The 24,089-nt window shown below is 38.3% G+C and overlaps 1 protein-coding gene across 1 annotated transcript in view; it reads left to right on the forward strand.

Annotated features, from left to right (window-relative positions):
- BAZ1B (bromodomain adjacent to zinc finger domain 1B) overlaps positions 1-24,089 on the forward strand; it is a 74,680-nt gene that overhangs the window by 44,801 nt on the left and 5,790 nt on the right. Inside the window, exons 8-16 of the mRNA XM_079792423.1 lie at positions 875-1,013; positions 1,546-1,679; positions 4,809-4,914; positions 5,890-5,988; positions 10,392-10,569; positions 12,413-12,595; positions 20,711-20,858; positions 21,922-22,069; positions 23,837-23,952. Coding sequence (XP_079648549.1) covers positions 875-1,013; positions 1,546-1,679; positions 4,809-4,914; positions 5,890-5,988; positions 10,392-10,569; positions 12,413-12,595; positions 20,711-20,858; positions 21,922-22,069; positions 23,837-23,952 — 1,251 coding nt within the window. The remainder of the gene's footprint in view (positions 1-874; positions 1,014-1,545; positions 1,680-4,808; positions 4,915-5,889; positions 5,989-10,391; positions 10,570-12,412; positions 12,596-20,710; positions 20,859-21,921; positions 22,070-23,836; positions 23,953-24,089) is intronic.

Consider the following 24,089-nt stretch of genomic DNA (forward strand, 5'->3'; position numbering starts at 1 on the left):
TACTATTCTAGTTTTATCCCAGTCATTCTGAGGATGCTATGATGGTCCTGTCATAAAATTTTCAATTCCATTTAAGGACTGTTTTAAGGTTACATTTTAAATTATTAATAAAATAAAATCAACTTAATTATTAAAATTAATAAGTTAAATTTTGGAGAGAAAAGATTTTTATGATGCCTGAGACATCACCAAAATTCAAAGAACATAGGAGGGCCGGATAGAAATTGCTTCCTTTAAATGTCTTTTTTTTTTTTTTTTTAATTTCAAGAGAGAGGAAGGGAGAGGGAGAGAAGGGTAAGAAATATCAATGAGGAGAGAGAATCAGATTGGCGGCCTCCTAGACGCCTCCCACAGGGGATCGAGCCCACAACCTGGGCATGTGATCTAACGGAATGGAACCATGATCTGGTCCATAGGACAATGCTCAACCACTGAGCCATACTGGCTGGGCTACATGTCATTTCTTATAATAGAATTAGGAGAAGGAAACGTAAGGTTTGATGAAAATGTACTTTATACCAGGCACACTTTACTGCATATGTGATTTATTTTAATCCTCACCCGAGGATATTTTTTCCATTGATTTTTAGAGAGAGTGGGAGTGAGGGGGAGAGTGTTAGAGAGAGAAACATCGATGTGAGAGAGACACATGGATTGGTTGCCCCTGGCACTCGCCCCAACTTGGGGCTGGGGATCAAACCTGCAACCGAGATACGTGTCCTTGACCGGAAATCGAACCTGCAACCCTTCTGTTGGAGGCTGACTCTCCAACCACTGAGTCAAACTGGCTAGAGCTTCATAGGTGATTTAATTTGTAAGAGTGGAATTTACTAGGAAAAAAAAAAGTCTAGTTGACTCTCTTTGTCTTTAACAGTGAAACTAGAACGGGAAGCTGAGGAAGAACGAATACGAAAACACAAAGCAGCTGCTGAGAAGGCATTCCAGGAGGGAATTGCCAAGGCAAAACTAGTCATGCGTAGGACTCCTATTGGTACAGATCGGAACCATAATAGGTAACTTACTAAACTTAATTTTTTGTCATCTTGTTAGAGCCTTTACTAGTTACAAAACTGTCAAAAGTACTAAAAATAGATAAGCTTTGCTATTCATGGATTTTGGAAACAATTATTCATCACACATTCATTGAATATTTATTGAATATATGCCAAATGCTAGGGTTACAAAGTTAAATAAAGACATGACCCTGTTCTTAATATATCATAAATATGGAGCTTAAAGTATGATGATAGGTGACATGTGAACCAAATAGAGGACTTTAACCATGGTATTAAAAAATGGTATTGTATTTTAAATGCTGCACACATTGTATGGAGTATAAAGTCGAGACATATTAGAAGTTAGAAAAATTACAGATTTTAAACAAGTCTCAAATTCTAAACATTTTGGTATTCTTTGTCTTACTTTATAATTTGTATAGTATTTCTGAATGTTTAGTAATATTCTTTAATCGTCTTTCCCAACAATAAAGTCATCTTGTGCTCATGATCTGTCATTATCTTATTAATATGTGGTTGTGATTTATAGATACTGGCTCTTCTCAGATGAAGTTCCAGGATTGTTCATTGAAAAAGGCTGGGTACATGACAGCATTGACTACCGATTCAGACATCATCGCAAAGACTATGCTGACTCACCTGATGAGGATTACTGTCCCCGTAGTATGTATATCTGTTAGTTATTTTACCCTGCCCAAGTAGGGTAAATATTAAGAACTGTCTGTTCTCTGTCATCATCTTTTTTTTTGTTTTTGTTTTTGTTAATCCTCACCAGAGGATATTTTTCCATTGCTTTTTTAGAGAGCGTGAAGGGAGGAGGAGAGACAGAAAGAAACATCTATGTGAGAGAGACACACTGATTGGTTGCCTCCCTCACATGCCCTGGACCAGAATCAAACTTGGGACTCTTCAGTCCATGAGCTGATGGTCTATCCAGTGAGTCAAATTGACGGGCTGTAAGATTTTTTTATTGCTTTCTTAGGTAGATGTATTTGAGTGGGGTGGGAGAATGTGAAATGCACAAAAAGGGAGGAAACTAACATGTGATTACCAATTTTATTCCAGGCATTGTGTGGAAAGATAGTGAAAACTACTCGTATAAAATCTATACAAGTATAATATCTTGTTTAGGTATTAAATTTTATATGAATAGTTTTCAAACTTGGTTCTTTAGAAATCTCTTTCTAGGTACCTAAAAGGTTAGAATTGAAGTAAGGGGGCCAAGACTGCAGTTATATGTCTTCTTCCTTTACTTTTAAAATTCATTTATTCGATATTTATGGATTATCTTTTATGTGCCTACCAATTTTTCATGTGCTGTGATACAAGGTAGCAAATAAGATAATGTTCTTTTTCTTGTCTGGGTTCTGGTTACATGGGTATATTCACTTGGCAAAATAAATACATAAACGTACTTTTTTAAACTTTTTTTTTTTCTTGAAGAGTGTGTGTACACACACCATATAATAAAAGCCTAATATGCAAATTGTCCCCTCGAGAGTTCGATCGCTTGCTATGATATGCACTGACCACCAGGGGGCATCACAGAACATGGCGGGCAACCATCAGCAGCAGGGCGCTGAGGGAGCAAGGGAAGGAGGCGGCGGGGAGGCAGGGAACCTGATCGGCCCTGATCGCTGGCCAAGCCTAGGGGCCCTACCTGTGCACGAATTTCGTGCACCGGGCCTCGTGTGTGTGTGTGTGTGTGTGTGTGTGTGTGTGTGTGTGTGTGTGTGTATGTGTGTATACACATACATACTAAAGGCCTGGTGCATGAAATTCGTGCACTTGACGGGGGGGTGGGTGGCTCTCAGCCCAGTCTGCGCCCTCTTGCAGTCCGGGAGCCCTCAGGGGATGTCCAACTGATGGACATTCTTAGCGCTGCTGCGGAGGCGGGAGAGGCTCCTGCTACTGCTGCTGCGCTCGCCAGCTGTGAGCCTGGCTCAGGGCTTCTGGCTGAGTGGCACTCCCCCTGTGGGAGTACACTGACCACCAGGGGGCAGCTCCTGCATTGAGCGTCTGCCCCTGGGTGGTCAGTGCGGGTCATAGCGACCAGTCGCCGTTTGGTCAATTTGCATATTAGCCTTTTATTATATAGGGTGTGTGTGTGTGTGTGTGTGTGTGTGTAGAGTGAGAGAGAGAGAGAGAAATTAGAGCTGGAAGCTTGTGAATCATTTAACCCAGTGGTTCAACAGGAAGTCATGTTGCCTCCCAAGGGACATTTACAATGTCCAGACACATATTTGGTTGTCACTACTGGCACTGGTGGTAGAGGCCAGGGATGCCACTAAATATCCTACATTGCATATAACAACACCGCCACCCCCCACTACAAAGAATTATGTAGCTTAAAATGTCAATAATGCTGAAGTTGAGAAAGCCTGACCTAACCTAACCATCTGAATTTTTCATTTTTATTATTTATTATTTCAGAGAGAAAGGAGAGGAGAGGGAGGGGGGGGAAACAATGATTAGAGAGAATCATTGATTGGCTGCCTCCTTCATACCTCACACTGGGGATCCAGACCACAACCCAGGATGTGCCCTGACTGGGAATCGAACCATGACCTCCTGGTTCCTAGGTCGGTGCTCAATCACTGAGCCACACCGGCCAGGCCCAGCTCTACTTTCTATAACTTAATAAAATTTGCTTCTCAAATGTTAGATTATATGTTTGTGTTTTTGAGAAATCTCTTAATTTTTTTAAAAGTAGTTTTTTTCTTTTAATAATACCATAATCTAAACTATATACTCACAAAATTGATAAGTAAGGAAATTAATATATAGCCCAAACTTCAAATTTTCCTGTTAAATTATGTTAAGTGCTAAATTGTAGTACTAGTAGAAAAATCTAGTTCTGGTAGACTGTAAATACCCAGGTGAGGGCAGTTAATGTTTGAGAGCAATAAATGTGAAGTCAGGATTTTCAGACATAGGAAAGTTTCTAGTGGACTGAGAGACTGTGAATGTGTTTAGTGGCTGTCCTTAGAAGTTGGGCCTACACAGTTAGAATATTCTGATTGAAGGTTGGCATCCAAATCCTTTCACTTCTAGAGCATCCTGATAGATGTTGTTGCTTCTTTTTTTTTAAAAAAAATATTTTTATTGATTTCAGAGAGGGAGGGGGAGAGATAGAAACATCAATGATGAGAGAGAATCATTGATCGGCTGCCTCCTGTACGCTCTCTACTGGGGATTGAGCCTGCAACCTGGGCATGAGCCCTTGACCGTAATCGAACCTGGGACCCTTGAGTCCGTTGGCTGACGCTCTATCCACTGAGTCAAACCAGCCAGGGCTGTTGTTGCTTCTTGAACTCTAGTTCCAGCATGGCAGGCTCTCTTCAAAATTGCCTGACTGAAAAGATTAAAAAAAAAAAAAGAAGAAGAGATTGTTTGTATTATAGGAGGAAGAATGGTAGCAGGGGAACAAACCAATTGTAGTATGAGGAAAGGCTTCAAATACTGGCTTAAGATCTATCTATATTAATGTCACATATTAGTATATAAGAATTGGTTATTTGCTTTGATATAAAGAGTTATCCCTCTTCATTCTAAGTTGTGAAACTCTTAAACTTAGAACTGTACAGCTATTCAACTGTATAGAGAACAAATAGATAATGTGCTTTATGTAAAATACTTAAGAGAAGTTAGCATCTATTGTGCATGTGGATATATTTAATAGGCAGCATCTGTTTTTAGTTGTTAGATTTGGTGCTGTGTTGTACTGCTTAGATTTGAAACAATAGGAATTGGATATTTACTATATTCAACCTCATGTATTATTTTTCTTAGATAAGAAAGCAAATCTAGGCAAAAATACAAGCGTGAACACACAACATGGAACAGCAACAGAAATTGCTGTAGAGACCACCATACCCAAACAAGGACAGAATCTATGGTAATGTGAGCATTCATCTGGCTGCTCTTTTTCCTTTCAATGTTAAGAAAGTATTTACTATATTAACACCAGTGACTTAGTGATTATCTATTCAGATCATTTTGTGTTACTTTGATTTCTTGGATATGTAAACTCATTGCTTTAAAAGCAGACTTGATTTTTTTTTTTTTTTAATCCTCGCTTGAGGATATGTTTTTATTTTTTATTGATGTTAGAGAAGAGAGGAAGGGAGAGAGGGAGACATCGATGTGAGAGACACATTGATTTGGTTGCCTCCGGACGGTGGGATGGAACCCGAAAACCTAGGTATGTGCCCTGACCAGGAATTGAACCCCATAACCCTTTGGTGTACAAGACAAAGCTTCAACCAACTGAGCCACCTGGCTGGGGCAAAGCAGACTTGATTTTTTGATAAATATTTATTTGTTCTAAGTTTGGAATTAACATTCCCCCCCGTAATATAACCTTGTATATGATAGATCTTATATAGCATTGGAAGCGCTTTTCAGTCCATTTGCAAGTAGAAATACTTAGCATTTTCATCTTCATTAATTAAAAAATAAACAACTGTATAGATAGCCATTAATTTTTCCTTTGTGTTGATTCTACTTTTAGGCAGGGAGCTAGGTTCTGAAAGAGCTCTTTGATTACATTAACTGCTTTAGCTTTGATAACCTTTGGTTTAATGACCATTTATCTTTTTTAATATCCAAGTTTACTCTTTGAAGGTGTGTGGACAAATATGCCGATAGCTTAATAAAATTTGTCTCATTGTATTTTAGTAGGAATTATTGGCTCCGATGTCCATGGATAAAGTTAACATTAGGCATGGAAATAGTAAACTAGTTCTTGTGAGCAAGTTTGGAATTCTGCTTTCCTAATTCCCACCATCAACCCTAGATCCCTTTCTTAGTGTTTGACTTTTGACCCCTGCACCCCACCCCTAATTATTCTAGGCCTGTTTTGCCCTTACAGGTTTTTATGTGATAGTCAGAAGGAACTGGATGAGTTGTTAAATTGCCTTCACCCTCAGGGAATAAGAGAAAGTCAGCTTAAAGAAAGACTAGAGAAGAGGTAAGGATTTTCATCTTGCTCTTCACATCTTAATTTTCTTTAGCATTAGATATTATAAATGTCTTAGAGGTGTGTTTTTTGTGTTCTTTTTTGTGTGTGTGTGTTCTTTTTTTTAATCCATTAAAACCTATTATTTTTTAAAACATCTAACTTTTATATTTCTTTTGCTTGGTATTTTCTTGGCATATCATACTTATTTAGAAAAATATGATTTTAAACCATGTATATTCAGGGTAACAGGATTAGTCATTGAATAATGCATGCCATGTACCACACTGAAATCCTCTTTGTAGTTAGGCAGCATTGCACATCAGTTGGTGGTCAAAAGTATTCTGTCAGTATTCAAAATAGCCAAAAAATGAAAACAATCTAGATGTCCATCAACTGATGGATAGATGTTGTTTTTATATCCATAAATTCAGCCATAAAAAGGAACAGAGTGCTGATATATGCAACAACGTGTTTGAACCAAGAAAATATGCTGAGTCAAAGAAGCCAGATGCAATAGACCGAATATTTTATGATTCCATTTATACGAGACTTCCAAAATAAGTAAATCCACAGAAAGTAGATTATTGTTTGCCAGGGAATGGGAGACCGGGAGAACTGGGAGTGACTGCTAACAGCTATGGGATTTTTTATGGGGTGATAAAAATATGTTGGAATTAGGTAGTTTGGATAGTTCCACAACATAAAAACCATTAAAAATTTATACTTTTTAAAATGGTGAGTTTAATGTTAATTGACTTACATCTCAAAAAAACAAAAAACCCCAAACACCCCAAAATCCCAAACAAGAACTGTGCTATCTACAAAATTAGTGTCAACTCCATCAAGATTTGTTAGTGTACTTCCTTTTCTAGGCATTGTTTCTATCAAAGCTAGGACAAGGTTTTGGTTTAAGACTACCTTTAATTTCTGACTGTGTGCTTTCATGGTTGAATTTAAGTTTGATTGAGAGAAGGAAAATACCAGACTTTTGTAAGTGGTTGTGAATACATCATATTGGTTTTAGCCCACTGCTTAATGTGAAAAATTAAAATTATATTCAGAATCATGCTGTATTAATGCAGATGTGATTAGGAAAATTAAGAAAGACAAGGGAAAATGTCAGTACACAGAACCACAAAGGAATATAGTTCTATGATGAATCTTATTAAAATACAGTCAAACCTCAGTTCTCAAATGAACAATTTTGTTTTCAACTAAGTTGTTCAAAGAAAAAATGTCTGTTGTTGAACAAATTTCGGTTCTCGGCCTGAAACCTTTTATGCTGATATAGATCAGCCTGACAAAAGTGTCTCTCAGGCCCATCTCAGGAAATAGTGCTGTAAATATACATGTAATTTTTGCTTTTGTTGCTGGTGAAATGGACAATTAGCACAATTTTAAAACATAAAGAGGCCATTAATGTAGTCTTGATAGCTTTTAAATTTTAAATTTTTTGCACTAAAATATGACTGCTTTAGGTTCATTACACGTTATGCAATTTTACCATGAGATGAACTACCAATAAAAATTTTAGTTAACACTTTAGGAACAGCTTTTTGTCCAGTACAATTAATTTTTCTAGAATATCGCTTATTTCAATTAGCCAATTTAAATTAGCCTGAAAACTTGACTACTATTTTACTGTCAAATTTAATACTCTAACAACAATCTTATTTTACCCTGTAAATATTAGTGGAAAGGATTATTTGCCTTCTTGAGTAGGCCCTGAGCATTCCTGGTGCTAGGCTGGATTTAGATATCAGAAACCCCACACCATGGGTACAAGACAACTCAAACAAGTCTTGTTGCAGTGAGAGGGCAGCTGCTGTCTGCCAAGTCTCTGTCTGTTACCTGGGTCCCGATTTGAGCTGGGCATGGGAAGCTAAGCAGCCATGGGGCAGGAGACCTCCCTCAGAAGGGGTGAGGGTTCAGGCCCCTACAAAGTTGTGGGGGGTGAGGGTCTGTGCCCCACCTCTATCGACCCCCAAGTTCTCTCCTGATGGCCCCTCTGTGAATGTGCCTGTCTTAGGTTGTTCCTTCCCTGAGGAATCTTACCCGTATCTGGCTAACCAGCCATCCTCTGGGGCCAAGCAGGGTGATGTGAGGTTCAGTTCTGTCTCCTTGGTAGCCTATGTCCCCGTGGCCTCCATGCCCAGCACCTGCCTTGGGATCCCCTCGCCTGCTGGCGGGGCCCCAGCACTGATCACATATCTTAGGGAACCCGGGTTTCTTCAGGGAGGGCCCAGCTCACCCCACTGGGCGAGAGACAGATCCATGGTACCAGCCATCATGAGGCTTCAACCTTGGCATGAACAGAAACCTCAGGCAACAGCTGTGGGCAATTGGATTGTGAGAAGAGGGTCCCTCTTGGCCAAAAGGGCAAGAGGGACCAATATAGAATGCTCAGGTGCCTTCCCAGGGGGCCCTCTACACAATGGAAGGGATTAAATCCTTTCCTGTCCTTTTTAAATTGCTGCCAGACATTCAAAGAATTAGTTTGTAAGTTTGTTTGGGATAATTGTATATTATGCTGTTGTAATTCTAAAATATCAAGAGATGTGTTACCTTTGTCTCCAAGCACCAAAAAGATGATTTTTTTATTGATTCCCAAGGGTGCGAGGTACTATTATAGGTAATGGGGGTAACACAAATCTGGGAAAAATTATAATGATATTGTAGAATAATATTATGTAAGGATATTCTTTGCTCTAGGCCATGGCAATTCCTGGTACAGGATCAATATTATCAGTATTATAGTATCAATATTACTTCCCTTGATATAAGAAGTAGAGTTTACAGGCTAATATTGCATCTCTGGGTTTAGCAAGCACATCTTTTGACTTTAAAATGAATTAATAGTTATTTCTTTTTCATATAAAAAAATGAATTCCAATTAAGTCCAATTTTACACTTTTTGTGCATACACAACCATTTTTAACCAAGTGTTTAACTTTATTTGTACTCTCATTGAACTTTTAATTTAGTTTCCTTTCATTATTTTAATATATTATTATTTTTTTTATTTATTTAAAAGGCCATTAAGAGTGCTAATGTTGCTAAGGGTATGAAAGAAACAGTGATCATAGACAATTGAAGAGGTAGAGAATTTGTTCATTTGTATAAATGAAAAGCAGTTAGTTGGTGACTGTAAGCAAAGATGCTGCATGCTGACCTGAAAGATAACCCTCGAATGAGTGTTGAAAGTGATTTGTTTAAGGCAAGTAGGGGGTGATTCGATAAATTTAAGAAGAAGTGTTTGTTTATAGATTAAACAGTACATTAAACATGTGCTGTATATAAGAAAGGTTAAAACGGAATCATTTGGGTGTCTAATAAAAGAATCCTTTATTTAAAAAAAATTTAAAATACATTTTTATTGATTTCAGAGAGAGAGAGAATCATTGATCGGCTCCTCCTGCATGCCCCACAATGGGATCAAGCCTGCAACCCAGGCATGTGCCCTTGATGGAATCAAACCTGGGACCCTTCAGTCTGCAGACTGACACTCTATCCACTGAGCCAAACCTGCTAGGGCTGAAAGAATCCTTCCTATATAATAAAAGGCTAATGTGCAAATTGTCCCCTCCACCGTGAGTTTGACCAAGGGGTGGAGCCGGCTGGCCAGCTGCCTGCATCCCCTCCCCCGGCACGAATTCGTGCACCAGGCCTCTAGTCCTTTATAAGAACACCAGTAACAATGAAGTTGTATTCAGGAAAAAAAAATTAAAAACCCATATTATTAAGAAAGAATAGGGAACTTAGTACTCAGATGACCTTAAGCTTTAGTTTTCTTTTTAATATAGGAAGCCAACAGTGAAGCTAATAGTTGGCCCCGTCCAAGGTAGAGAGTCGTATTTTAGTGCTTCTTTACTGGGACCTCTCAAGTGGTTAATTAGTGGAAAAGTGAGTGTGAAGGTTCTTATGTAGGTTTTCAGTTGGAATCATTTTTTTTGTGTGTTGTGAAGAATGTCAGCAGATATTTTGAAGTTATCTTGGGTTGGTAGCAATTTTTGGCAACTGACATAAGCAAGTATACTTTCTCTCTGGAGGAGCACAGTTTAAAACCAGGCCTCAAAGAATTTCCACAAACTTGGATAAAATTCCAAGAAACTCATGGTAAGTTTAAAAATATACAAACTAGGTATCATGGATAAGAGCTAGGAAAAGCAACCCACTTCAGATACTGGTATTTATCAAATAGAATAAAATAAGTTTGTTTTTAAAATGAATCAAGAATAAGAGAAATTTGAAATTTTGTGCAAGAAACATGAGACTACTAAAAATTACCAAGGAGAGATGAAAAATCTAAAGATGTCTTATAGAAATAAAACATGTTATTCAAGTAATTGAAATTTATGAACCATCTTCAAAAGTTTCTTTATTTTCCCCCCTGCTTACCCCAACTTTTCTAGGTACCAGGACATTGTTCATTCTATTCACCTGGCCCGGAAGCCAAATTTGGGCCTAAAATCCTGTGATGGCAACCAGGAGCTCTTAAACTTTCTTCGTAGTGATCTCATTGAAGTTGCAACAAGGTTACAAAAGGGAGGTCTTGGTTATGTGGAAGAAACGTCAGAATTTGAAGCGCGAGTAAGAACATATGAAAACACCCTTTGAAATCTGTTACTCATGAAAACCCAAGTTGGAATTATACCCTGATACTGTTGTTGACTTCTCTGGTGATCCTGGAAATCATATGTTTGGGTTTATCTTGAAAGACATGTGGAACTGAAAATTCTCTATATACATATGATATTTTTCCTTTGTCATCTTTTGCTGGTATCCCCAAAAATCTAATAGTTGGCTCAGAGCCTTTGTTCAAAAAGAGGTTTTCTATTAAGTTGAATGAAAACTGGTCCTGGTGCCATAGACCTGTAACATTATTTAACATGTTTATTAGCATGTGATGCCTGTGCTTTAAGGTCTGAAATACATTTGTTGTGCTCTGATTTTATGCATTCTTTTTTTTTTTTAATGTATTTTTATTGATTTCAGAGAGGAAAGGAGAGGGAGAGAGAGAAAGAAACATCAATGATGAAAATCATCGATTGGCCATTTCCTACATGCTCTCCCCCCCACCCCCCTTAGTGGGGATTGAGCCCACAACTCAGGCAGGTGCCGTTGACCAGAATTGAACCCAGGACCCTTCAGTCCATAGGCTGATGCTCTATCCACTGAGCCAAACTGGCTAGGGCTGATTTTATGCATTCTTTACACTAGATTAACTCAGGAGAGTTATGCTTATATTGGGCAATACTCATGCTGTTAAGATTGGAGAATACTATCCATCAATTATTATAAAATATTTTTTTACTGATTTTAAATAATAAAGTCCATATTAACTCTAAACAATATTTGTGGGTCCTTTCAAATTATTTATGTGCATTATAGCATGTGTATTTTTGTTGTATCATTTTTAAATTTTTTTCAATTATAGCTGACATACAATATTATAGTAGTTTCAGGTGTAATTGTTGTATAATTTTTATGAGCAGTTACATCTTTCTTAGAAACGCCCTTTGTCCTAATTTATAAACACTTTCTATTTTAGTTTTTTTTTATATCACTTCAAGGTCATAATAACCCATGGAGTTAAATACTATTTTAAATCTTCTGTCAGAGTTTGTATTTCATTTTCTTTGCTATTAGAATTAGCAAATTATAAATGCATCTTTTATGCTACTTTTTCTTTTTAATCTGTTTATGAATTCTTGGTACATTTCCTAGGGAAAAGAATTTAAATGTCTTTATGTTTTTTAATTTTTTAAAAGAATTATTCAACCCAAAATAACTTTGCCATTTTCAATTATTACATTTACTCTTTTATTTATTTAGCAAATATTTACCAAGTGCCTACTTTGTGTCAGACCATACCGTACTGGCATTGGGTTGTCATCATTCTTCCTTGTTTCTCTTTGTGGTTATAAAATGGCATCTTTTAATTGTGTGTCTTGCGTGACTAAAGAAAGTAGTGTTTGGTATTTAAGAACATGATTTGGGTCCAAATGATTTAGCTTCTATTTCCTCATTCATAAAAAAAAGTGAGGCTTAGATGAAGTCAAGTATGTAAAGCATATTACTTAGTTTATAGCTTGTAAGCTAGTAGGTCAGACAACTTTAATTTTCCTTCTTAGTTTTTCTTTGCCTTTGGACTATGGTTTGCACATAATAGGCACTCAGTTTACTGAGTGAAAACTGAGTTGATAACTTATTTAAGTAGAGCTAGTTTCAGTATTTTGTGGATCTCTTCACTGGGGAAATGGAAGTAGTCAGCTACTTTTAAATGCATAAGCCATCCATTGAACTAAGGAACCCAGTTAAACTAATGTTATGTGATCCATTGGTGTCTAGGTTGATTTGAATGTAGTCAAGGATAGTCTCCTTTCATCTTTTAGCCTTTCTCTTAACCTGGTTTTTAAATCAATTCCTGTAGGTGATCTCTTTGGAGAAACTGAAGGATTTTGGTGAGTGTGTAATTGCCCTTCAAGCCAGTGTCATAAAGAAATTTCTCCAAGGCTTCATGGCTCCCAAGCAAAAGAGAAGAAAACTCCAGAGTGAAGATTCATCAAAAACTGAAGAGGTGGATGAAGAGAAAAAAATGGCAGAGGAAGCAAAGGTATCTAGTTAATGAAGATGTAATTTTATGATTATGTAAATTTTAGCTACTGTAAACACTACTCCTGAGCCATTTTTGTCATTTTCACTGAAGTTTGTGGTTTTCAAACTTGTCTGTGGAACACAGCCCTATCTCTAGGACTGGGTAATGGGTCAGAATGCCCCTTCCCCTTTCCCAGAGCTGATTCCTTTTTTTAAAAGGTGGTAATGGTTTTTAAATTTTTAAGAATTGTGGTAAAATAGACAATACAGTGTACAGATGATGTGTTGTAGAATTGTGCACCTGAAACCTACATAGTTTTGTTAACCAGTGTCACCCCAATAAATTCAGTTAAAAAAGTAAAACTGAAAAAAAATTGTGGTAAAATATATATAACAGGCAATTTACAATTTAACTCTTTTTTACGTGTGCAGTTCTGTCATTAAGCATATTCACATTGTTCTTTAACTGTTATCATCATCGATCTCCAGAAGTTTTCATCTTCCTGAACTGAAACTATTCATTGCAAATACTAAACTACCCATTTTACACCCTACCCCAACCCCTGGCAACCACCATTTTCTTTCTATGTCTATACTAGTATATTTGATTACTATAGGTACCTCATATAAGTATAGTCATAGAATATTTGTCCTTTTGTGACTCGCTTATTTAGCAGAATGTCTTCAAAGTTTATCCACATTGTAATATGTGCCAGAATTTTCTTCCTTTTTAAGTCAGTAATGTTCCAGTGTACATATATAATACCACATTTTGTTTATTTGTCCATGGATGGACACTTGGGTCACTTCCACCTTTTGGCTATTGTGAATAATGCTGCTATGAACATGGGTGTATAAATATCTGTTCTAGTTCTTACTTTCAATTCTTTGGGGTATAGACCCAGAAATAGAATTGTTGGATTGTATAGGAATTCTGTTTACTTTCTTGAGGAACTGCCATAATGTCTTCCATAACGGTGTACCATTTCACCCTCCTACCAATAATGCATGAGGGTTCCAGTTTTCCCACATCTTTGCCAACATTTGTAATGTTCTGTTTCTTTGATAGTAGCCTAGGGTATGAAGTGGTATCTTGTGGATTTGATTTTATTGGTATTTCCCTAATGATTACTGATGTTGACCATGTTTTCATGTGCTTATTGGCCATTTGTCTTATCGTTGGGCAAATGTCTATCTAGTCCTTTGGCTATTTTATAATTGGGTTGTTTGGGTGTTTGTTGTCCAGTTGTATGGCTTTTTTTTTTTTAATGTTTTTATTGATTTGAGAGAGAGAGGAAAGGAGAGGGGTAGAGAGAAACATCGATGAGACACATCGATCAGCTGCTTCCTGTATTCCTCTTATTGGGGATTGAGCCCACAACCTCGACATGTGCCCTGACCAGGGATTAGAACCAGAAACCCCTTGGTTCATGGGTCGACGCTCAACCACTGAGCCACACAAGCTGGACTGTATGGGTTCTTTATGTATTCTGGATATATAATTTGCAAATGTATCCTATTCCATGAGCTGCCCTTTCTTTCCATTGATAATATCTTTTGATGCACAAAAGTTTTAAATTTTAATGTGCAACATCTATTTTTTTCTATTGTTGTCTCTGCTTTTGCTGTCCTATATAAGAAATCATTGTCAAATTCAGTATCATGAAGCATTTCCCTGTTTTCTTTTTTAGTTAATTTTTATAGACAGTAAAAGGTAAGAATCTAAGTTAATGTGTTTGCATGTGTGTATCCAGTTCTCTTGTTTTTTAATTTTAAAAGTAGCATGTTCATTGTAAGTAAAAAGAGGTAAGTAAAATATGAAACAACTCCTATTCTAATTTTACTGCCCAAGAATATCACTCTTTAATAGTTTGATGTGTTTTCTTTATACATACAAGGTTGTGGGTTTGTGGATTTTTATAGAATGGAATCCTTTGCATAATGTTCTGCAGTTTTTCACTCATCAGCATATCCTGAACAACTGTCCCCCCTTCCTATGAGTCCATGTAAATGTTCATTTTTCTAACATCTTAATTTCTTACTAATGAAGAAATTAATATGATGTCTTTGGTTTTTCTTTTTAAAAAAACACACATTTTTAATCATTTAATAATTTTTATATTTTTAATTGAATGTATTGGAGTTAAGAAATTATACATCATCTTTGTATTGTATTATGTGTTCATCTCCTCAAGTCTTTTTTAATACACAGACACACACACACACACACACACACACACACACACACACACACTAGAGGCCCAGTGCATGAAATTCGTGCATGGGGTGTGTGTGTCCCTCAGCCCACCCAGCCTGCACCTTCTCCAATCTGGGACCCCTCCCAACTGCTCGCCTGCCTGCCTTCCTGATTGCCCCTAACCGCTTCTGCCTGCCAGCCTGATCACCCTCTAACCACTCCCCTGCCAGCCTGATTGATGCCTAACTGCTCCCCTGCCAGCCGGGTAACCCCTAACTGCCCTCCCCTGCAGGCCTGGTTACCCCTAACTGCCCTCCCCTGCCGGCCTGGTCACCCCTAACTGCCCTCCCCTGCAGGCTTGATCGCCCCCAACTGCCCTCCCCTGTAGGCTTGATCGCCCCCAACTGCCCTCCCTTGCAGGCCTGGTCCCTCCCAACTGCCCTCCCCTGCTGGCCATCTTCTGGTGGCCATCTTGTGTCCACATGGGGGCAGCCATCTTGTGTGTTGGAGTGATGGTCAATTTGCATATTACTCTTTTATTAGATAGGATATATAGTTATTAATTTCAGAGAGGAAGGAAGAGGGAGAGAGAGAAACATCAGTGATGAGAGAGAATCATCGATCAGCTGCCTCCTGCACACTCCCCACTGGGGGTCGAGCCCGCAACCCGGGCATGTGCCCTTGACCAGAATCGAACCTGGGACCCTTCAGTCCGAAGGTTGACACTCTATCGATTAAGCCAAACCGGCTAGGGCCCCAAATCTTCTTCCATCACTATTTATTTCCTCCTACACTTATATTCTCTTTTACCTCTCCCCACCCCCTTTTTCCTTTGGTAAATCACTATATTCTAGTATTGTTGTCTGTGTCTGAGGTTTTTTTGTTTTGTTTTGCTTAATTCTCTCACCTTTTCCACCCAGCCTGTTTTTTCTTTATTAGAATAATCAGCAGCTGTCTTTGTCTGCTTTGTGTATTAGATTTCTGCTTAAAATTATGTAAGAATTTTAAAAGAGTACATTAAAGAAGTCCCAGGCATCATCCAGTAGCATACTTTCCCCTATTTTTGATTTCTCCTTTTCTCCCTTCTTTTGTTTCATAAACAACTGATAAGAGCTTGCTAGTGTCAGTCACTGTGGTAAGTCTGCAGGTTACAATGATGAGTAAAAGCCAGAAGTGTGTGCCCTCAAGGAACTCATTTTGAGTGTGAGAGATGGTTATAGTAGTGTTACAAGTACTGATGATAAAAGAGCAGTACTGGAATCACCAGGAATACCTGGGGGCAAATTAGAGAGGACTTCCCAGAGGAGAAGAACATTATCAGCTAGGTTTTGAAGAATAAATTGGAGTTAATCAGATGGAAGGATGCATAGGCTGAACTTGGCCTTCTTGTCATTTACAGCTGCCCTCTCAGTTTACATAGAATAAGTCTACTGTCTAAAGCTCCTCAGATATTTGAACACAGTTGTCATGTACCCCCTAAGTTTCTTCCTGGGGCCAAGGGTGATACCAGTATGTGATCATTTTGGGGAAGAGGGTAAGCAGAACAGAGAACTAAGACTCAGTTAAATAAAGGTTTAACAATTTATTTGTGACTTAGGCTTAGAGATTTCACATATGTCATTATCGTACTAGGATTAGTTCTCACCTTCTTGTGTTCTTTTTAATGATTATATGGCCTCCAGGTCACCTTGATGAAGTCTAAGTAAGACATTAGATAGTTAATAGTCTCCTTTGCTGAATACTTCATGGATTTTGTTTTTAACTCAGTTTTATACAGAAGAGTCTCTTTCTTGATATGATCTTTCTTTGCTATTTATTTACCTGTAATGTTTTCTTATTGAGAACTAGCTGTAGATTTTTTATATATATTTTTATTTTTGGTGCTCAACCCCATGGTGAAGTAACCTCTTCTTAGCTTGTCATATGAGACTTTATTCTTAGCTTGACTGGGGAAGAAAATATGAGCACTTTGCAGGTTTAACCTTGGGGCCCAGACACATAGTACACAAATGGAAAGCATGGAAGAGTTTCATGGAAAATCAATTAGGTTGCCTACTGAGTAGTTCAACAATGTTCTCCATTAAAATGGCATTATGTCCTTCAGTTCCCCACCAAAGGTCAACTTTGACACAGCTCCGAAATTTTCCACTGTCCTTTGCTTTGACGGTTTCCACTTAGCATGGGTCAGGATTTTTTAGTTGGCGCTAGGTTGTTGCATGAGCTAATATCAGTCTCTAATCTGGGCTTCAGTTTCCTTATTATGAAAGTAGATTATCTCTCAAATATACTTTTTTGTAATAGTTATTGATTTTGAATATTTAATGTTTATTTCATTTTCTTGTACTAAATGGGAAAGACATGGTATAATTTGGCAAAATCCTGGATTCTGTTAGGCTCTCTGCTTAGTTTGGCTCCTTTTGTCCTGACAACCTGATTATCTGTTTTTACACTTTATACATTCTTTGTGGAAAAATATGATGTGAAGCCTCATTATATTTTTGCCAAGATATACTGCCTTTTTACTGTTAGGCCGAGGGACTTGCATGTAAACTGCCTTCTTCTTGGTTCTGTTATACTCATTTCTATCTAGGGACCAACTTTATTTAAACATGCTAGAGAATTTCAAATTTTCATCAGAGAGTATTTACTGGATGCGTTGAATGTCAAAATTTATATTTTGCTGCTCTTGATCTGTTTTTAAAAACACTGTTTTGCCTGGCCAGTGTGGTTCAGTTGTTTGAGCATCATCCCATGCACCAGGAGGTCGCAGGTTTGATTCCCAGTCAGGGCACATGCCCAGGATTCATGCTTGATCCCCTGTAGAGCATGTACCTTGGTTGCAGGCACATCCCCAGTGGGGGGTGTGCAGGAGGCAGCCAGTCAATGTTTCTTTCTCATTGGTTTCTATCACTTCCTTTCTGTGAAGTCAGTAAAAACATTTTAAAACAAAACCAAAAACAAATCTCACACAGTTTTGACTATGATAGGGTTTTTTATTTTTAAATATATATTTTATTTATTTTTTTTACAGAGAGGAAGGGAGAGGGATAAAGAGTTAGAAAACATTGATGAGAGAGAAACATCGATCAGCTGCCTCCTGCACACCCCCCACTGGGGATGTGCCTGCAACCAAGGTACATGCTCTTGACTAGAATTGAACCTGGGACCTTTCAGTCCCCAGGCTGACGCTCTATCCACTGAGCCAAACCGATCAGGGCTTGTTTTGTTTTTTTAATGTACTGGACTGTTTAGAATTTTGTGCAGTGTGATCAGACCAGGATGCTCTTTCAAATCTTGAGTGCCTAATGTTTTTGCCCTCAAAATTAGAGGCTGGTTGGAGTCTAGGCTGGTCTAGGTGGATAACTCAGTGGATATAATAGGACACTGATGATTAGTATATATAATGCCAAGAGCATTGGATCTGGATAAATTGGCCCTAAATTGCTGTGAGACCTTGGGTAAGATTTCTTTCCACGAAAAATAATAAATGAATATTAACCTAAATGTGCACAAACAGTTCATAGCAACATTATTCAGAATAGCCAAAAAATTGAAATGACCCAAATGTTTATCAACTGATTAATGGATAAACAAAGTGTGATATATCCATACAATGGATATTATTTGGCAATTAAAATGGAATGAAGTACTGATACATGCTATGATGTGGATGAACCTAGAAAGCATGCTCAGTAAAGAAGCCAGTCATAGAAGGCCAGATGTTATATGAAATGTCCAGAATAGACAAATCTATAGACCACAAGTAGATTAATGGTTACTTACCGGCTGGGTAAATGTGGTGGGGTAACGTAGGGAATGGGGAATGAATGCTAATGGGTACAAGGTTTCTTTTGGGGATGATGAATGTTCTAAAATTAAGATATTTCCAAGATCCCTAGCAGTGTTTTTGTTAATCCTCACTGGAGGATATTTTTCTATCGATTTTTAGAGAGTCGAAATGAAGGGGAGAGACAGACAGAGAGAAACATCAATGTGAGAGAGACACATCGATTGGTTGTCTCCCACACACACCCTTACCAGCCTGCAACCGAGCTATAATGCCCTTGACTGGAATTGAATCTGTGACCTTTCAGTGTGCAGGCTGACACTCCTATCCACTGAGCCAAACCGGCTAGGGCTCAGTTTTTTAATTTAGAGGCCAAATGAGCTATTGAGTACTCAAATTTATAATCTATAAGCAATAACTTAAGGAAGTAAAAAAGCATAACTATATGCTAAGACATTTTCTTGAATGCAGTGTGCATCTGACTATCCACTAGAGGACAGCAAAGCCCATTTTAGCCATTTTCTATCTGTTTTCAATAGCGCTCTTAAAGAAAAGTCTGTGGTACTATATGCTAGTTCTCCATTACAACAGGGGAGAAAACCAGCAGCTGTCATAATGGACCCTATGTTTTACTGAGGAGCTCTGAAGAGGGAAGGAAGGAAATTGTGCTGTACAGTATTTCGAAGGCAGATGTTGAAATATCTGCAGTTGGAGATTGGAATAAGGAATGAATCTATTTCCCCTAGAACTTTAGCAGCCTCTTAAATAGATTTTTTTGGTGTGTTTAAATGATCCTTGCTATTCATAAATGTATACCTGTGAAGTGCTCTGTGGTTCTTTATTTCTGTAGGAAAGAGAAAGGACAACATTATTTTCTCTCCCTCACACCACAGCTTCAGAAGTGGCTCAACTATCTTTATCCCTTGGCAGCTATTTTAAAGCCTATGGCTTTCTAGGATAACTGGACTCTCCTATAGGAGGAAGACTATATTCCTTAAAATAGACCTCTTTGCCTAAGGCAGGGCAGTGAAATCCAGCTGTAGTAGTGTCAGTTAGCTAGAGCTAGCCCAAGTTGTAAAAGTAGCAGGGATTGCTAATCCACTTGGTTCAGTCATGACAGTTGAGCAATATGACCTCCACAAGGTTGAGGATACTAAGATAACCTAGTCTCTCAGCTTCTGCTGAATTGCCTAAGCTTTACATTGACCATCTCTGTTGTATTTTCTGACTATCTGAGAATGATAACCCCCCACATTAGCATTTGTTTAGGTAGATGCTCTACCATAGGAAAGAGAGTTGTGTTTATCATCAAAATTGCTGATTATATTTTCCACCATCCTATGTTTTGCTTGGTTTATTCTAATTTAATTTGCATTTTATGATCATGGAGAAGGCAATATGTAGAGATTAACTGCCCAGAATGAAGTCAGGCTAACTTCTGGGACTTTCAAATTTTCACTTAACTTAGAAGTTGGTGATAGTGTTGAAAAGATTATGTTGTATCAATACTTCATATTTTGCTTTTATTGATTGATTTTAGAGAGAGAGGAGGGTACAGAGAAACATCGATTTGTTGTTCCACTTATTTAAGCATTCATTAGTTGATTCTTTTATGTGCCCTGACTGAACATCAAACCTGCAACCTTGGTGTATTGGGACAGCGCTCTAACCAACTGAGCTACCCGGTACTTTCATACTTTTTAAGGGTTGTAGAATGTTCCATAAATATTATTTAGGGTTGTGGCACGTATTAGTGCAGAAACTGGTCATCTTGGTAGCCAAAGTTTTATCAGCTATGTGACATTATTGCATACTAGCGTTTACACAATACAAGTGTTCCTGCTTTTAAATGACACTGAATCTTTAAGTGGTTTTCACTAGAAGAGATGTGTCTCCAGTTATTTCCCTCCCTTAATTCTTTATGTGACCTTTGGCAAGTATTTTCACCCCCTCTTCAGAGCCTTGATTTCTTCTATAAGATTTATAAATGAGTTAGACAGGAGGAGCTGTAGGAGGTAAATGTACTCAGAATTCTCTGGTATCTACCTATTCCTAGTCCTCTTTCACTGTATACTCTGTCAGTATTATGTGAAAAATCCATGTCTTTGAGGTCCCTGTAGTAATACTGGCCTGATTTGGTCTCTGTTTAGGTTGCATCTGCTCTGGAAAAATGGAAGACAGCCATCCGTGAAGCTCAGACCTTTTCCAGAATGCATGTTCTGCTTGGGATGCTTGATGCCTGTATCAAGTGGGATATGTCAGCAGAAAATGCTAGGTGCAAAGTTTGTCGAAAGAAAGGTAGGTATATTTAGGTCAGTGCTGCTTATTTGAATGTATCAGGAACTGTGACTTGTTAACCCAAATCTTTTCTCCCCTAAAGAGTTTTGCATACACAGCTTTTAAATGTGGTGGGAGATGTTACCTGCTGGAGTTCTATAATAAAATGCTAATCTGAAATCACATGTCCACAAATCAGAGTAGGCCCTTGGTTCCCCAATATTGAGTATAAAATAAGAGCAGTTGCTCTCCAATCTTTAAATTTTATACAGAGAAGAAAATTAGTTAACCTAAACATTTTAATCTTATTGTCTCTGAATTTTAGTCATCTGTGAAGTAGGACAGGTGCTACCACCAGAGGGCAGTACTTGTATTTTACATTGTGAAGAATACTCAGTTTTGGGTTTTCCAGCAAGAATTCTACACAGCAAGTCATTTGGGTATCGTTTAATGCTGAAGTTTTCAAAGTCCATATGTGTAAAAGGAATTTCATGACTAAAAGCCTCCCTCAGTGATTCACTTTTCAGTGGCTAAAGTTCTTTTGTGAATTTGGTTAGAATTTAATTGCCAAAAACAGTTGCTCTAAGAACTGATTTAGAATGAAGGTTGGAGAGGGGAAATGACCATGTTAGTTGGTTCAGTGTATTTTCAAATGTAGGGAAACATAAGTGTTTTAAGAGAGTCATACCAGATATGAGTTGGGAAGTGTTTAGGGGGTCCAGAAGGAAGAAGGGTAGAAAATATAATACTTAATAGGGGATTTATTTCTTATCGGGAAAGGAGCAGCAAAATTTCCTCCTATCACTGTTTTTTTGTTGCCTCTTAGTAAATGTTAACTGTCCTTTCCTAGCCTGGGTAGATTTTGGGATATAAATCAGGAGACCTAAGCCCTAAATTACTTACAGACTAATATGTGCTACATTTCTTTTCAGAAAGTGACTGCATTTAAAACAAATATGTAGTAGCATTGTACTAGAATGTTTGTTCCTTCTATAGTGTTAATTGAGGGTGAGTGGCTCTTTCTTCCAACTCCTTGACTGTTGCCATGTTCCCGACAATGCCATACAAGTTTATCTTCTTGCAGGTGAGGATGACAAACTGATCTTGTGTGATGAGTGTAATAAAGCCTTCCACCTGTTTTGTCTGAGGCCGGCCCTCTATGAAGTACCAGATGGTGAGTGGCAATGCCCAGCTTGCCAGCCTGCTACTGCCAGGCGCAACTCCCGTGGCAGGTGAGAATTCTTCTTCTAAAAACAAATGAATAAATAGCTGTTATAATTAGGCTTCAGTTATTCAAACTGAATGACTTTGAGGAGCTTTAATTTAAGTCCATCTATTGGATATGGAGCCTAATCATTTAAGGTATAATAGGAACTCAAAGGGCTCTGATTTAATTTTAGCTTAATGTTGGCATTTCTAGTTTCATTATCAGCTATGTTCTCTATCTTCTTGACCATACCTTCTAAAGTGACAATATATCTCCTTCTGCCCCTGGATTCCACCTTGCCCATTTCTTCATTGGTGTTTATGTCTGTAACCACCAAATCCTGAAACTCATTACTTTCCCTACCCAGACCTTTCTTATCATGATTAGAATTTGGGTGTCAACTTGGACATCTTCCTCTCCTTCATCTTCCATAGTCATTCATTTGCCAGATGTTATTAAGTCAGTATCCAGATGTCTTATGACTCAATCTGCTATCCATTCTCCAAGGTCCCTGTTGTCACTGGCCCTCCTACATCTCTAACCTGGGCTCCTTCAGTGGTTTCTCAACTCCTTACCTCTTATCTTTCACCCTCTTATCCTTTCAGCTTTAGTGGTGAAACCAAAATAGGTTATAAAAGGCAAAGACCTGCTTATGTCACTTTACTATTCAAAAACATCAATCTTTACATTTCCTCTTTAATAAAGTCCAAACTCCCTAGCCTAACTTTTGAGACTCTTATTGTACATACAATATGAGCCCTCCTTCCCCTATTTGTGCGCTTGTTACAAACTGTTCATTGTGCATTCTTGCCTCTTGTGCTTTCCCTCCAACTGGGAATATTTTCTCTTCCAAGAACTCCCTCATTTTACTGGGTGTAAACTATCAAAAATTTCTCTTGAAGTGTCCTTACATCCTTAGAATTCATTGTTCCTCTTTGTGTTTCAACTGGGTGTTCGATATCTAAAACAGCATTTTGGTGCATTTGACTGTCTTCCCATGAGATTGTGAGTGCCCTGAGAGGAGAGGTGGTGCTTTGTTCTTCAACCTAATTTCAATAAGGCCAGACATAGGGCTTTGTAAAAAGGAGGCACCTAATATTTGCCAAGTTAATACAATTGTTTTCCACATTGAAATTTGAGGTTGTAAAAGGGCAGCTTATAGGCACTTTGGCTTGGTCTCTCTTTGAAAGGGCAGAGCTGTTTGATCCTGACCTCACCTAACAGTATTACTCAGTTATTTCTCACTCCATTCCAGCTACACTTAAGAGAGATGAGGCATGCTGTTCTGAAATGGTGGGGCTTTGGACCAGCTGTTCTGAGCTGGGATTACCATTGCTTTGATGTTATGGTCATCTGCAAGCTGTTTCAGCTCCTGGAAAGGGGCCATCAAGGTGGAGTAACACCTGTCTGGGCTTTTATTCTTTCAGTCCACCCCAGAGTTGGGGACACATTTTAATACCTTAAATGTTACATTATCTGGCTGTTTTTGTGAGATAAAAGGAATAAAATTTTGAATTGTTTTGAGGAGGAAGGGGATACCTTTTGGTCTTGATTTCTGTTGCCATTGGTATCTTATCCAAAGCATTTGGGGACTGGTCGGGGAGGTATGCTGTTGAAGCTTAGGTTTTCATTCTACTTCCTGTGTCCTGGCCTGGATTCAGTTTACCTTCCCTCATCAAATCTGTCTAGTGTGTGAAGAGGGAGAAGTTGCTGGGATCCGTATGGGACTTCATCCCCCTAGGAACACTTTGGCTGAGAACCAGGTTCCCTATATGCTTTTTTCAACTCACAGGAATTATACTGAAGAGTCTGCCTCTGAGGACAGCCAAGATGATGAGAGCAGTGAAGAGGAAGAAGAGGAGGAGGAGGAAGAGGAAGAGGAAGATTACGAGGTGGCTGGTTTGCGATGTAAGTGTTCAGTTTGCCCTCATAGTTAATCTCATAGTCTTTTAAGCTGACTTGGAAAGACTGGGTTGGCAGGCAATAGATAGTCAGTGTTGCCATCATGCCATCTTCCTTTTCTCACATATTATGGCTGTTGGGGT

The sequence above is a fragment of the Cnephaeus nilssonii genome, assembly GCF_951640355.1.
Source record: "Cnephaeus nilssonii genome assembly, chromosome: 2".
Lineage (NCBI taxonomy): Eukaryota > Metazoa > Chordata > Mammalia > Chiroptera > Vespertilionidae > Cnephaeus > Cnephaeus nilssonii.